A 13739-nucleotide genomic window follows, 5' to 3' on the forward strand; every position below is an offset into this window, starting at 1 on the left:
AGGAGCTGTGGTCACTGTTGGAGTTTATGATGCCCAATCTCTTCGCTACTGAGGATGTGGACTTGAAAAAACTATTAACAGCTGAGAATAATTCATTGATTAATCATATGAAATTCATTTTGGGTCCATTTATTTTGAGACGGTTAAAATCTGATGTTATGCAGCAACTTGTTCCAAAGATACAGCAGGTAGGTCGGAACTTCTTTTTCTATTATTACTGTTGTTTTTTTTCAACTTTGCTGCACTTCAGTTTTGTTATTCCTTCTTACAATTTTTAAAAATTATATTGTGTATTTCCTTAACTCTGAAAAATGTTGTAGGTTCGGTATGTTGCAATGGAAAAACAACAAGAAGATGCCTACAAGGATGCTATTGATGATTATCGAAATGCTTCTCGCGGCCGCGTTGGTAGAAATGGCAATACTAATTCAGATAACATATACAATATTCTTCCCCGTCGTCAGATATCTAATTATTTTGTTCAGTTCCGCAAGGTGTGTGAGACATTTTGTGCTTACATTTTCTGGATGGATAAGCTTGTTGTGTTGACTTAATTGACTCCAGGAGAGACAGTTGTTCTAATTACATATTTTGTCTTTTGTAGTAACATGACTGTGAATAATATTTAGAAAATTACAGCATCACAAGTACTTACTAATGAAATTGACGACCTCTGATTAAGAAGAATGAAAGGAGAATATTCATTTAGAATATTTATGAATCTTAACCCAATCTCATAACTGGAGATTGATTCATAAGAGGCTGGAAGAATTTTTCCAAACGAAAATTTAATAAATTCTTTATTTGATGAGAATGCTCTCATTAGTATTGATCAAGGATCGATCATAGATTTTATCTGTCAGGGAGGAAAATGACAGGCTTGGGGGAATTTCCACCTCAATTCGAAAGATGGGACCAACATCAAACACAGTCGGCCACTTGTTTTAAAAGGCTACGGTGGTTGGCTCAAAATAAAATACCTTCCTCTGGATTATTGGTGTAGAAGCACCTTTGAGGTTGTTGAGGATCACTTTGGAGGTCTTATTGACATAGCCACTGAAACTCTAAATTTAACAAATTGTAGTGAAGCTTGGATTTAGGTAAAGAAGAACTCATGTGGTTTTGTGCCGATCAATGATTGAAATTACAGATCTAAAGAGGGGAAATATTTATCTACAATTTGGTGACTTTGAATTTCTAAATCCTCCTAGACCTTTCAAAATTCCTATTTTGTTAGATGATTTTAAAAATTCCATTGATCGTTTGAGAATTAGAGATGTTTTGTTAGATGAAGGTTTTGTTCTTTCATCCTCTCCATCAGTATTGAATGTTCCAAAGTTATTTTTTGCAGCTCTCCCTAGGGGTAGAAATCCTTTTGAAATTCTGTAGTTTTTCCCAACCATCCCACCGGCGCTGGAGAAGAAGACAAAGGCCGACAATCAAGTTGATACTGAATTAATTGCGTGGGCATCTGAACAGGCCCCCTTTTTGAATGTTGTCGAACCCAAGATAAACAGCTGTTGCAAAATGCCAATGGGGCCCACATCTATTGATTCTGTTTTTAAAACTCCAGTAGATGAAGATCTATCAAGTGGGAGGAGTAAAGAAAAAAAGGCCCACTTAATTACTATTAAGAGTAATTTTAATTCGGTTGCTGAAGATTTATTAAGAGAGAAAAAATGATAAAGCCTCTTAAATTACCATCATGAATAATTATGATATATTCTCCAAAGTAATTAGAAAACTTTTACCCTTCCACCCAACGGCTCTCTCCAATTCCGGCCAACACATCTCCACTCCCTTCAGTTTCTGGATTCTGCAAAAGGCCTAAATCAGCAAAAGGTAGCAAATTTTTTCAAGCTCCAAAAATCCTCAAGCAAACATCCTTCAACAACTTATGGACTGACTTATTAAAATCTGAGTTTAATGATGGATGTCCTCTCAAAGTTCAACTTTCAACCCCTTCTCGGATTCACTGTGCTGAGCCATCTATTTCAGAATACCTTTTGGAGGCATGCAACTCCAAAATTCAGACATCTAATAGCCTCCTCAGGTCAGTAAACTCAGTTTCTCCTACCAAGCAATTCAATTATTCGAAACTTCCCAACTCTAACTCTAAAATAAATTTGATGCGAGGCTCTCCTTGTCTTGCTGCCAATTCCTCTGAAAAGCTTCCCACTGAGGCCTTGGATTCACCTTTTAGTGTCAGCAGTGAGGAGCCTTTGGGTTTCCTCAACGGTTTTGATCACAAGTGTAATGCAGAAATTGAAGGGGAGTAGATCTCACTGCCTTATTTGATGAAGCCGTCACTCCTCTCAAAGTACCCTTGGAATTGCCTAAGGATCTGGTGTCCTAAGTCATTGGTTGTGGCATCGTCTTGGTTTAAAGAGACAGCTGACTGGAGGGTTCTTGACTGATAAATGGGCTGCATATGGGTGGATGTTTAAATTAAGCGAATGAGCGTATTTTTCATCTTATGATGTTGGTCTAAACTCTGGTTTGAGTGCATCACATATTGTTGTTTATGATCGGCAGAAAAAAGGCTAGTGGAAGTGATAATCGATGGAAAGATTGTTTTGTTGATGATGGCCATCTATCAGTCAAAAGTAGGTCTCACTCTTATGGATAAAGAGGTGAAGGAACTCATACATTGCATTTCTGGAAAGCAAGGAAAGTGAAAAAGCTAGATGGACCATAATAACTCCGATAATGAAATCTATTTTGGCTGGCTGATCATAAGAATGTTTTTCAGAACCATAAAATAGCAACCTAATTAAAAGCTAGATGGACCAAACTTATAGGAGGTATTAGAGGGATATTAAAGGTATATTAGTAATTACCTAGGGGAGTTGGTTATGGAATTTGGTTACAATAGAAATTGGGGGGGGGGGGGGGGGGGGGGATTGGAGTATGAACCAGAATATTTTCAAGATTAAGAGGGTCCAAGTACTTCAAACACTTGGTTTATCTTGTAATTTCGTTACCGTTTACAATAATAAATGTGAGTTTTGTTGCTTTAACCGAAAATTAAGACATTTATTTGTCATCGGTTCATCATTTCAACTTATTTTTTTATAAAAATTTATTTATTTTTAAAATAATCAATTTGTCCTTGGGATTTGAAAGTTTGTTTATGGTAAATAACGAAATAAGAAGGGGTGGATTTGAGGACTGCAAACCTTGAGCTTTGACAAATTACATCTTTTTGTATATAATGAAATAGGTTAAACGCTACTGATTAGAATCTCTGTCTCAATTGGAAGTGAAACTTCTTTGCTTCTTTAATTACACGTTACTGTTTATATGGTCTATTGGTTGTCACGATCAGTACACCCAGTATAATCTTTTAATGTTTAAATTTTTAATCTATTCAATTTTTTATTTATATTTCTGCAACTTTTCCTTTGTCTTCTATTTCTTGTTTCAGATTGCTAATCATCCTTTACTAGTACGGCGCATTTACAAAGACGAGGATGTTACCCGTTTTGCTAAAAAGTTACACCCTTTAGGTGCATTTGGATTCGAGTGTACCGTGGAAAGGGTAGCTGAGGAACTTAAAAGTTATAATGATTTTTCCATTCACCGGGTACTTATTTTATTATCCATAATTACTTTTATCTAGTTTGATTTTAGATATCAACTGTCTAAATTCACATCTTATTTTCTACTTGTAATTTGTTATGATGACTGAATTGACATGTTATTTGCTGCTTTCTTTCTCTTTCGTGGATACATTATGCATGGTATATTGTATTGGACTATAGCCTGCTTAATTACACTTAATATTGTCAAGCAGTATTTTTTTTGTTTCGTTTTAAGTTTGGTCTAACCAAAATACGAATTTTACTTGGAACATTACTACGATGGTCCATACCTTTATTTTCTTTTGGAACCGAAACGGGCTATTTCGTTAAAATAATGAAAAAAGGCCAAGGCTCAAGGTTCAATAAGTGATTGGGGTGTTTGCAAAAATAACAAAAAAATTTATGATAATAGGGTTCATGTACATTTTCTAAATTGCAAAAGTAGCAAATTTAAAAGCGGATAGCCCTTTGATAGTCGTCTGATAGCCGTTCGATACATCTAATTATTTGCCATATTTGTCATATTTGCAATATGCAAAAAGAAAAAGGTGCCATGGGCTGCTTTTTTTTTAATTTTTGTCATTTGATGCAATTTTCCATAAATAATCAAAGCTACAAAAGGCAAAAACAAACAATATGAATACAACTTCTTCCAAAAAGGAAACAAAAGAAACAAAACCAGCTGAAACAAGCCAAAAGAACAAACAAGAGAAGGAAAATAGTAATCCTAAAATTTGCAGAGATCGCAAAGGGTGAAGATAAAGTGAGTCAATGGTTGAACCACTACAGTAAGTTGATGCCCTAGGCAGACGGTAAAAACTAAGAACAAATCTTTCTAAAGTAGGTTCCACCGTTCTAGCTTTAATAATTGGTATTACAAGTTACAACATAATTTCTGAAATGCCTACATCAGTTTTCTTCGTTTAGGCTTGTGTTTTTTATTAGTTGTGTTTTTCTTCATTATTTGTCTTCTATTTAGAGATCTTGTATTTTAGAAGTAGTTATGAGTTAGTTCAGAAGATGTTCATCATTTAACTCAGCCACAATGCATTTTTTTGTTTTGTTTTACTAGTTTGCAAGAAATGTTACAGTTGACATATCTGTTTGGACCATCAAGTATTTCACTTTACGATGCCATTGCATTTGATAACCATTTTTCTTTACTTTGCAATTATTTCACTGTTCAAGTTTCTTTTAATCATGGAACTTAATGGTTCTTTCCATTCGTCCCTTCCAAGTGGACACCAATGGTTGAGCATTACGTTTCTCTTTTGTTGTGATCTGTTTTCCATTCTTCTATTTGCAGTTATTACTTTCTTATGGCATTACTGACAGAAAGGGAGTTCTATCAGATAACGAAGTGCTACTTTCGGCGAAGTGTCGGGTATCGATTTGCCATCCCTGATGAATGATTTATTTGGCTTTAAATTTTGTGCTTTGTTAAATTTCTTCTGAACTTTTTTCTTGAACCGATTTACTTTTGTCGAAATACAGGAATTAGCACAACTACTTCCTTCACTGAAGCGAGATGGACATCGAGTTCTTATTTTCAGTCAATGGACTTCAATGCTTGACATCCTAGAATGGACATTGGATGTGATTGGGTTTACTTATAGACGACTAGATGGAAGGTATTGTTCCAGCTGTATATATCTTGGTTGACCTTCCGTAGTTGTAACAGAAAGGAGTAAATGAACTTACCTCTACCATTTCTATGTTTCAGTCTAAAATTGTGAGGTAGGAAAATTTGTTTATCAACTCCATCCTTAACTCTTCAAGTGCTTCAAGGCTCATATTGCATTTGGAGATAATATATTACTCCTATAAAATAATCATACATAAAATTACGTGCTTGCCCTTGTATAAAAACATTTGATTTATTTTCGAATTTCAATTACATCAATCACCTTTATATATATATATGTAAGAAATATCCAAAGAAACAGAGTCAACCACCCTTATCAACATTTTCTTTTATTTATGAATTATGCAGTGTTCCTTGTAGAAAAGCCCCAAGGCAGAGCATATTAAAGAAGTCGTGATTGTTATATATATATTATATATATATAAATAGCTGTTTCCCTGAGAAGCAATTATAGAAACATGCAGTGAAACTTCTGCCTCAATTACATTCCAGAAATATGCATTATAACATTATAACATTATAACATATAACATTCCAATTATTTTAGTTTAAAATTTAGGACTTTATCATTTGTACTTTTTATGGAGTACTGTTCTTTGCTTAGTTATAGGGACCTTGGATTTTATGAAAAATATTATGTATCTATGATCAAATCATAATGGACTTTTTTTTGAGTTCTTTCTTTATGACAGTACGCAGGTAGCAGAAAGACAGACGATAGTTGACACTTTCAATAATGACACGTCTATATTTGCATGCTTGCTTTCTACTAGAGCAGGGGGACAGGGGTTGAACTTAACTGGGGCCGACACTGTTGTCATTCACGACATGGATTTCAATCCACAGATTGACCGCCAAGCAGAAGATCGTTGTCATCGAATTGGCCAAACCAAACCTGTCACTATATACAGGTATTCCCTACACCTTTCCATCAAATTCTGGTTTACTTTTCATTGGTACAAAATTTGGATTCTCGGTGTTAAAGGAAATTATGGCTTATTGGATTTATTCTTATTTAATATTTTCCATATTTGTATTTTACCTTTATTAGTATTTTTGTCTGTATTTATTCACCAATGCAATAGATTATTATGTAACATTGATTTATTCAATATATTATATACAATTATCATGGTAACAGAGCTCTAGGATTTATTTTATTGAAATTTAGCTGCCGTTGCCGCCACTAGCCTTGTTCGACCTCTACCTCTGTCGTCTTGACTAGCAATCGACGGAGGTAATCGACAAATGTAATCGATGGAGGTAGACCCACATGTAGATTTGCCGCTCTCGAATGCCAACCCTTTTGCCCAACTCGTCGTTCCGTTTAAACCAGCACTCTGGTCCAGTGTTGTTTTCCATCTTTGGTTCATCCTTGAACCATTTGCTGTCCGTTTTTACATCTGCTCACCATTACTTAGATCCATTCATGCCGTCCAGATCTGTCTCCATGGGTTTTTCCAATTTGCTGTTCAGTTTGCTCCAGATCTGTCATGTTGAGTTTACGCCTTTGTAGGTCATGTGATTTTGTGGGTTCATTCTCTTTGTGGTCGTACAACTATGTCCAGATTTGGTTTCCGTTAAAGTCCTTATCGATGGAAAATTCATGCTTTTCTCAACCAGTTTGGTGTGGTTTAATAGCTCGATTGGTTCAATTTGGTTCAGTCTTGGTTCCCCGGTCTGGTCCAATTTTGGTTGGTTTAGCAGTTTGGTTCAGTTAGCCCAATTGTTATGTTCTATTTCCTGTTTTTGTTTCGTTTTCAAATGAGTTGTTCATGGGGTTTGTTATAGATCTCTCAATGAGAATCTTTGTTCCTGTTCAGAAGTTCTTGTTCTATATTAGGATTTATGAGTTGTAATGTGTTTATATTAAAATTATGTATAGTTGTCCTTTATTGAAATTTTACATTCTCTAGATTAAGGTTCCTTAGTTACGTATATTTATATGTATCTTCAACTTGATTAAATAATAAGACAATTATATTCTCCAAAAGTGGAGAGTACATGGTATCAAAGCCCGTTTAGGGTTTTGAATACCTGTTCATTTGTTTCACGACTACCTTCACACAAGGTTAGGGTTAGGGTTTAAGTTTGGCTCATAAAGTTTGAGTGGCTGTTTGTCTACACCACCCACTGAGCGTCGCTGCTGTTCACCTGAGTCTGAGTTCGTTGTTTGTTGGAAACAGTCATGTGTGAGGATCACATCCTGTCAGATGGAAATTGTTATGTCTCCATGCGCCGGTACGTGTAAGTGCGTGGGAGTTCCATTTTTTTTTTTCGTCGGTTGGTTTCGTGATGATTTGCGTTCTTTGGCTGGTTTGTGCATTTGGTATTGTTAGAATTAGTGGGTTTGTTGTATGTTGAAAGGTCAATGGTAGTTAGAATTATTCTTTTCTTTTTAATTAGGCTCTTGTCATCTATTGAGTTTCCCCTCTTGTATCATTTGTTGAATAAGAAAAATGATAACAACCCCCTACTGTGGGTTTTTTTTCCCTATACTAGGGTTTCCATGTAAGTTTGTGTGTTGTTCTTTGTCGTTATTTTTAATATGGTATTAGAGCGGAATAACGACGAAATCCTAGACACCAATATCGATAAAACCCAAACAGAGGAGAACCTCACTGTTGTTGTCGAGATCAACGCCACCGCCACGGACGATCTGTTCTATCGTCTTCAGATAACGGCTATCGAAGCAACCCTTCAATCGCACATGCCTTCAATTGCTTTCACAGCCCTTTACCAACCACAACCATCAGTTGTCCACGCACCATCACTTCCTATCTTCACGCCATGGAACAGTCTTGCTTAGCCGCAGCTGCACCCAACCCTACCTCAGTTGCGGTTTGTTAGTCTTGTCCAGTCAACTTTTGAGGTTGGTGAATCCTCGACTTAGTCCAAACCTCATGTGCAGGATTTCTATCAGGTTACCACCCGACAACAACTAAACAAGCTTCAACAGTAAATCACAACATTTAAGGCAATGTTAGGGGCTCTTACTAATACTTCCAGTCGTGGTCTTCATACAACCTTACTGATGTATTATGAGAATCCAGTAACTTTGTTCCCCATTTTGTTCTCTACTTATGTGTTTAATTCGGTGGTACAATTTAAGAAGTCTTTACATGGGAGAAGTTGAATGGCCAAAGGCCCAAAACTATTTCTTGTGGTCCCCATTTGTTAAAATGATCATGGAGGCTGCTACAAATTTGTCTTTTTAACGAGAGAGATATCATGTCCTCTACCAGGAGATCCCTAGGAACGCTACTGGAAATGGGAGGATTCTCTTATTCAGGCCATGTTGATCAACACTATGGAGCCACAGATTGGCAAACCCTTATTGTATGTTACAACGGCCAAGGATATATGGGGCACCTCAAAAGCTCTATTTGAAACGCCAAAATACCTCTTGCCTCTACACACGGCAAAAGCAAGTCCATGCATGCAAGCATGGGACTATGGATGTAACATTTTACTTTAATAAAGTCTCTTATTTCCTGATGGATCTTTAAAGAGATTGTTTGGAACTGTCCCAGTCATGGCATACAACACTAGGGACTTGAAGAGGTTGACAGAGTATATGACTTCCTTGCTGGTCTCAACTTGAAGTTTGATGTAGTTCATAGTTGTATACTAGGTCGGAGACCTATTTCCTCCTTAATGGAGGTTTGTTCTGAAGTCTGCCTTGAGGAGGATCGTATGAGCGCCATGAACATTCTCACCACTCTTGCCATTGATTTTGTTGCCTTCAGTGGGAGATTCTTTATTCATGACAAGGAGAAGCACAATGAGAAACTGGTTCCCGATCTATGAGCATTGCAAGAAACAGTGGGACACTAAATAACAATGTTGGAAATCATGTGGTCATCCTCTAAGAGGCAAGGAATGTCCTCCGAACGAAAAATAGAACGCCCTCCATTTCTCATCCCATCCATTTCTTTGCCCCATGTATTGCATTTGCCTCGGTTGTCCTTTAACTTAATTTCTATTAGCCAGCTTACCCGTGATCTTAATTGTTTTCTCGTTTTTTTCCTAGTTATTACTTGTTTCAGGATTGTATGACGAAGAAGATTATTGGTAGAGGACACAAACGGGGGCCTTTACATTTTTTACCAACAAATATTTGTAGCTTGCTTTGGAGTTACATTCCCGTTTGAAGCTTATTGTCGTTTGGGGCATCCATCTTTGTTCATGTTGAAGAAATTTTGTCAAGAATTCTATTCCTTGTCATATTTGACTTGTGACTTGTGTCAATTTGCTAAATTTCATCGTCTTAGTTCTAGACTTAGAGTCTCTAAACGAGTTTGTGCTCCTTTTGAGTTAATTCATTTCAATATATGGGGTTTTGTCCAGTTTGTGTCTCAAACAAGTTTTTGTTATTTTGTTACTGTGGTTGATGATTACACTCATGTAACTTGGCTATATTTAATGAAAAGTTGTTTAGAGTTGTCTCATTTTTGTGTTTTTCATGTTGAAATATGAACTCAATTTAATGTCTTGTCAAATCCTCGCACAAATGAATATTTCTCTCATGTACTTGGCTCTTACGTGATCATAGCATCATTTGGCAATCTCTTGTGTAGACAATCCATCCCAAAATGGAGTTATAGAAAGAAGGAACAGGCACTTACTTGAAACAACTTGAGCCTTCTCTGTTTAGATGCATGTTTCGAAGCTCTTTTGAGCTAATGCTGTTTTCACTGCTTACTTCCTGATTAATCGAATTTTTCCTCTATCCTCAGTGGTGAGATTCCTCATCGTGTCCTCTTTCGTACCAAATCTTTGTTTCTATAGTCCTTAAGATCTTTGGTTGTGTCTGTTTTGCTCAAGGTGTTCGTCCTCATTGTACTGAATTAGACCTAAAGTCTTTGAAATTAATATTCTTAGACTATTTGCATGTTCAAAAGAGTAATTGTTGTTTTTGTCCCACTTTAAACAGGTATCTTGTATCTCTTGATGTTCAATTTTTTGAAACTTTGCCCTTTTGTCAACCGTTGTTGATTTCGAGTAAGGGAGAGAGTGGTGATCTTTTTATTTGTTAGATACTTCTCCTACATCATCCCTCTCCTACACCTTCCTTTGATTCTCTTCTTTCTGGCCCACCTGTTTTTTGAATCTACTCCAGGCACCTTCCACAACAGCTTTCAGACCCATGTCCTACACCACTAACTTCTTTGCTATCTGATCTAGGACCAAGTGATGATCTTCCCGTTACCCTTTGTAGAGGTAAATGCACTGTGCTTACCTTATTTCTTCGTTTGTTTCATATACCCAGTTGTCTTTGTAATCTAGAATTCAGAGAGTATATTTCTTATTCATATAGAGTTAGAGAAAAGTTACATATATATATAGAGAGAGAGAACAAATAAACCCTTCCCAATATGTATAATTATGATAAAGGACATATATTATAAATATATATCATAACAATCTTCACCCACATATTCCTTTATTACATTCGTTGATTCGACCTCCATCCTTAACTCTGTTCATGACGCTTTATCTTATTTTGGGTCACATAGTGCAATGATCGAGGAGATGACTAATCTAAATGATAATGGTACTTGGGATCTGGTTTTGCATCTAGTGGGAAAGATATCTATTGGGTGTAAATGAGTGTTTGCTATAAAGGTCAACCTTGTATAAACAATGGCTTGGTTGAAAGTTGGTCTTGTTGCTAGAAGTCATCTCCAAGTCTAAGGGATTGATTATTTTGATACATTTTCCTGTTGGCAAGTTAATTTCCATTCGACTATTTCTTTCCATGGCGGCTGCTCAAAGTTGCTTTCACATCAACTCGACATTAAGAATTCTTTTCTTAATGGTGATATTCAGGGAGAAGTTTATATGGAGCAACCACCTAGGTTTGTTGCTTAAAGAGAGTGAAAAGGTGTGTTGCCTTCTGAAGTCTATGTATGGACTGAAACAAAGTCCTCGTGCATGGTTTGAAAAGTTTAATCAAGCACTCAAATGTTTTGGTATGAAGAAAAGTATGTTTGATCGTTCTGTATTCTACTGATGATTTGACAATGGTGTAACTTTGCTTGTTGTATTTGTTGATGATATCGTTATCATGGGAAATGATATGTCAAGTATATCATCTCTCAAGATTTTCTTCCATGGCCAATTTCATACCAAAGATTTGAGGCGATTGAAGTATTTCTTGAGTATTGAAGTAATGAGAAGCAAGAAAGGTATTTCTGTCCTAACGAAAATATATATTTGATTTGTTGTCTGGGCAGGTAAATTAGGAGTCAAAGCATGTAGTATTCTAATGATACCAAATTTGTAACTTGTTAAGCAAGGAGAATTGTTTAAAGTTCTTGAGAGATATAGAAAATTCGTTGGAAAGTTGAATTATTTAAAAGTGTCACGACCTGATATGTTTATTTTGTGGGTATAGTGAATCAATTTATGTCTCCATCGATTGTGGATCATTGCGTTGCATTAGAACAAATCCTATGTTATCTAAAAGCTGCACTTGGACGTGAGATTTTATATAAAGATCATGGTCATACAAGGGTTAAATGTTTTTCAGATGCTGATTGGGTTGGATCTATAGAGGATTGGAGATCGACCTCTGGATAGTGTGTTTCAGTTGGAGGAAACTTGGTGTTGTGGAAAAGTAAGAAATAAAATGTAGTTTCACGTTCGAGTGTTGAGTCTGAATATGGAGCTAAAAAACAATTGGGTGAAAGTGTGGATACAACTTTTATTTGAGATCGGCTTCAGTGTTAATGTGCCAGGTAACTATGGTGTAATAATCAAACTACTCTTCACATTGCATCCAAACCAATATTTCATGAACGAATTAAACATTTTGAAGTGGATTGTCATTTTATTCCCAACTTTCCAACAAAATAGAAGGGTTGATATCCATGGGATATGTGAAGATGGAGAACAATTGGACGATATCCTTACTAAAGCAGTAAATGGAGCAAGAATAAGCTATCACTTGACATATTTGCTTCAACTCGAGGGAGTGTGTTATAATATATGTTTATATTATAATTATGTATAGTCATCCTTTACTGTAATTTTACATTCCCTAGATTAGGGTTTCTTAGTTGCCTATATATACACTAAGATCATTATATTCTCAAAAAAATACACAGTACACTATGTTTCTATCCCAAAAGTTCTTGGTTCCGCTCTTTGTGGGTTTGTGTTTGTAGCTTAGAAGTTCTTGTTTTTGGTCTTTGTGGGTTTTTGGTTCTATCCCAGATCTGCTAAGTTGATCAGTAGTTTTTGTTCACAAACTCGAGTTCTCCATTCTAAAGGAAATTAGGGTTTATTGGATTTATTCCTCTTTAATATTTTTCATATTTGTATTTTTCCTTTATTAGTATTCTGGTATCTATTTATTCACCAACATAATAAGTTATTATGTAAATTTGATTTATTCAATATATCGTATAACACTATCACTTGGCATTTCGATAGTAGATGTTCAACTTCATATATTTGAGTCTTTTGCAGGTTGGTGACGAAGGGAACGGTGGATGAAAATGTCTATGAGATAGCAAAACGGAAGTTAGTCCTTGATGCTGCAGTTCTGGAGTCGGGTATAGAGATGGATAACGAGAGGGAGTCATCTGAGAAGACCATGGGGGAGATATTATCAGCAATTCTTCTTGGTTAGAGATTTTGTTACTGACTATAACCCAAAGTCCAGATTCATATTCTCAGTGCTCGCTTCTCATTCATTATGGTCGTAACCTTATATAGATGTAACATTTTGTTAACGCCTCATTGGTGCACAAAGCAATAGAGCTATCAAAAGTGTTAGTTTGTGCAGTATTAAATAGATGTAACATCACTAATGGCAACTAGGTTATACACATGTTATATATAGGAGATGGTACTTTTATAAAAGCAGAGGTTATTTTATTTTCATTTGATGTTTACGGACTTTTCAATTTGTAAGGATAAGGATGTAAAATACTCAAATGGATTAAATACCATTTTGGTTCAGTAGTTTTGGACTTTGTTCTATATTAGACCTTATACTCTGTAATTATGATAAATATCAACAGTGTTTCAATTCACTATGTTTCTATATTTTAATTTTATGAGAGTAACCATTTTTGTCTAATTCAAGTTGATAAACTCATTCGTTAACAGTTAAGCCCTTGAATTTAGTAATAATTTAGTGTTTTATAACCATTTTATTCTTGTTATGAAAAATATTATTAAAATATAATGATTAATGTTATATAATGAACCTTACACTTAACTTTGAGAGAGGTTTTATGTAATTAAGGGATTAAATTGTTAAAAAATGAAGTATGGAAATTCAGTTGTTTTCTACTATGGAAGGTTAGGGTCCAAAAATTTAAACAAAACAAACTTTTACCAACTTCAATTAAGGACAAAGTGTTTTTTAACCATATTAAAATTAGTTTATAACCTCATTAATTACAAAATTTACCTGTTTTTGCAATCCTACTTCTATTAGTAAGGAGATGGACAATAATGGGGCATAGCCATTTTACTAAAATACATGCTTTTAG

General features: G+C 35.5%; 1 protein-coding gene across 2 annotated transcripts in view; it reads left to right on the forward strand.

Annotated features, from left to right (window-relative positions):
* LOC116403816 (protein CHROMATIN REMODELING 19-like) overlaps positions 1-13277 on the forward strand; it is a 31637-nt gene extending 18360 nt beyond the window's left edge. Inside the window, exons 6-13 of one of the 2 annotated variants that reach the window (XR_004216657.1) lie at positions 3-188; positions 321-494; positions 3428-3586; positions 4891-4968; positions 5079-5215; positions 5922-6140; positions 11765-11972; positions 12706-12841. Coding sequence is in view for 1 of the 2 variants with exons in the window: in XM_031885428.1 (XP_031741288.1) it covers positions 3-188; positions 321-494; positions 3428-3586; positions 4891-4968; positions 5079-5215; positions 5922-6140; positions 12706-12868 (1116 nt within the window). In the remaining variant the exon portion in view is untranslated. Of the gene's footprint in view, positions 1-2; positions 189-320; positions 495-3427; positions 3587-4890; positions 4969-5078; positions 5216-5921; positions 6141-11764; positions 11973-12705 lie in introns of both variants that reach the window. The other variant, XM_031885428.1, reaches the window with a different exon arrangement.
* The last annotated feature ends 462 nt before the right edge of the window (positions 13278-13739 follow it).

This window comes from Cucumis sativus, chromosome 5, assembly GCF_000004075.3.
Source record: "Cucumis sativus cultivar 9930 chromosome 5, Cucumber_9930_V3, whole genome shotgun sequence".
NCBI classification, from domain to species: domain Eukaryota; kingdom Viridiplantae; phylum Streptophyta; class Magnoliopsida; order Cucurbitales; family Cucurbitaceae; genus Cucumis; species Cucumis sativus.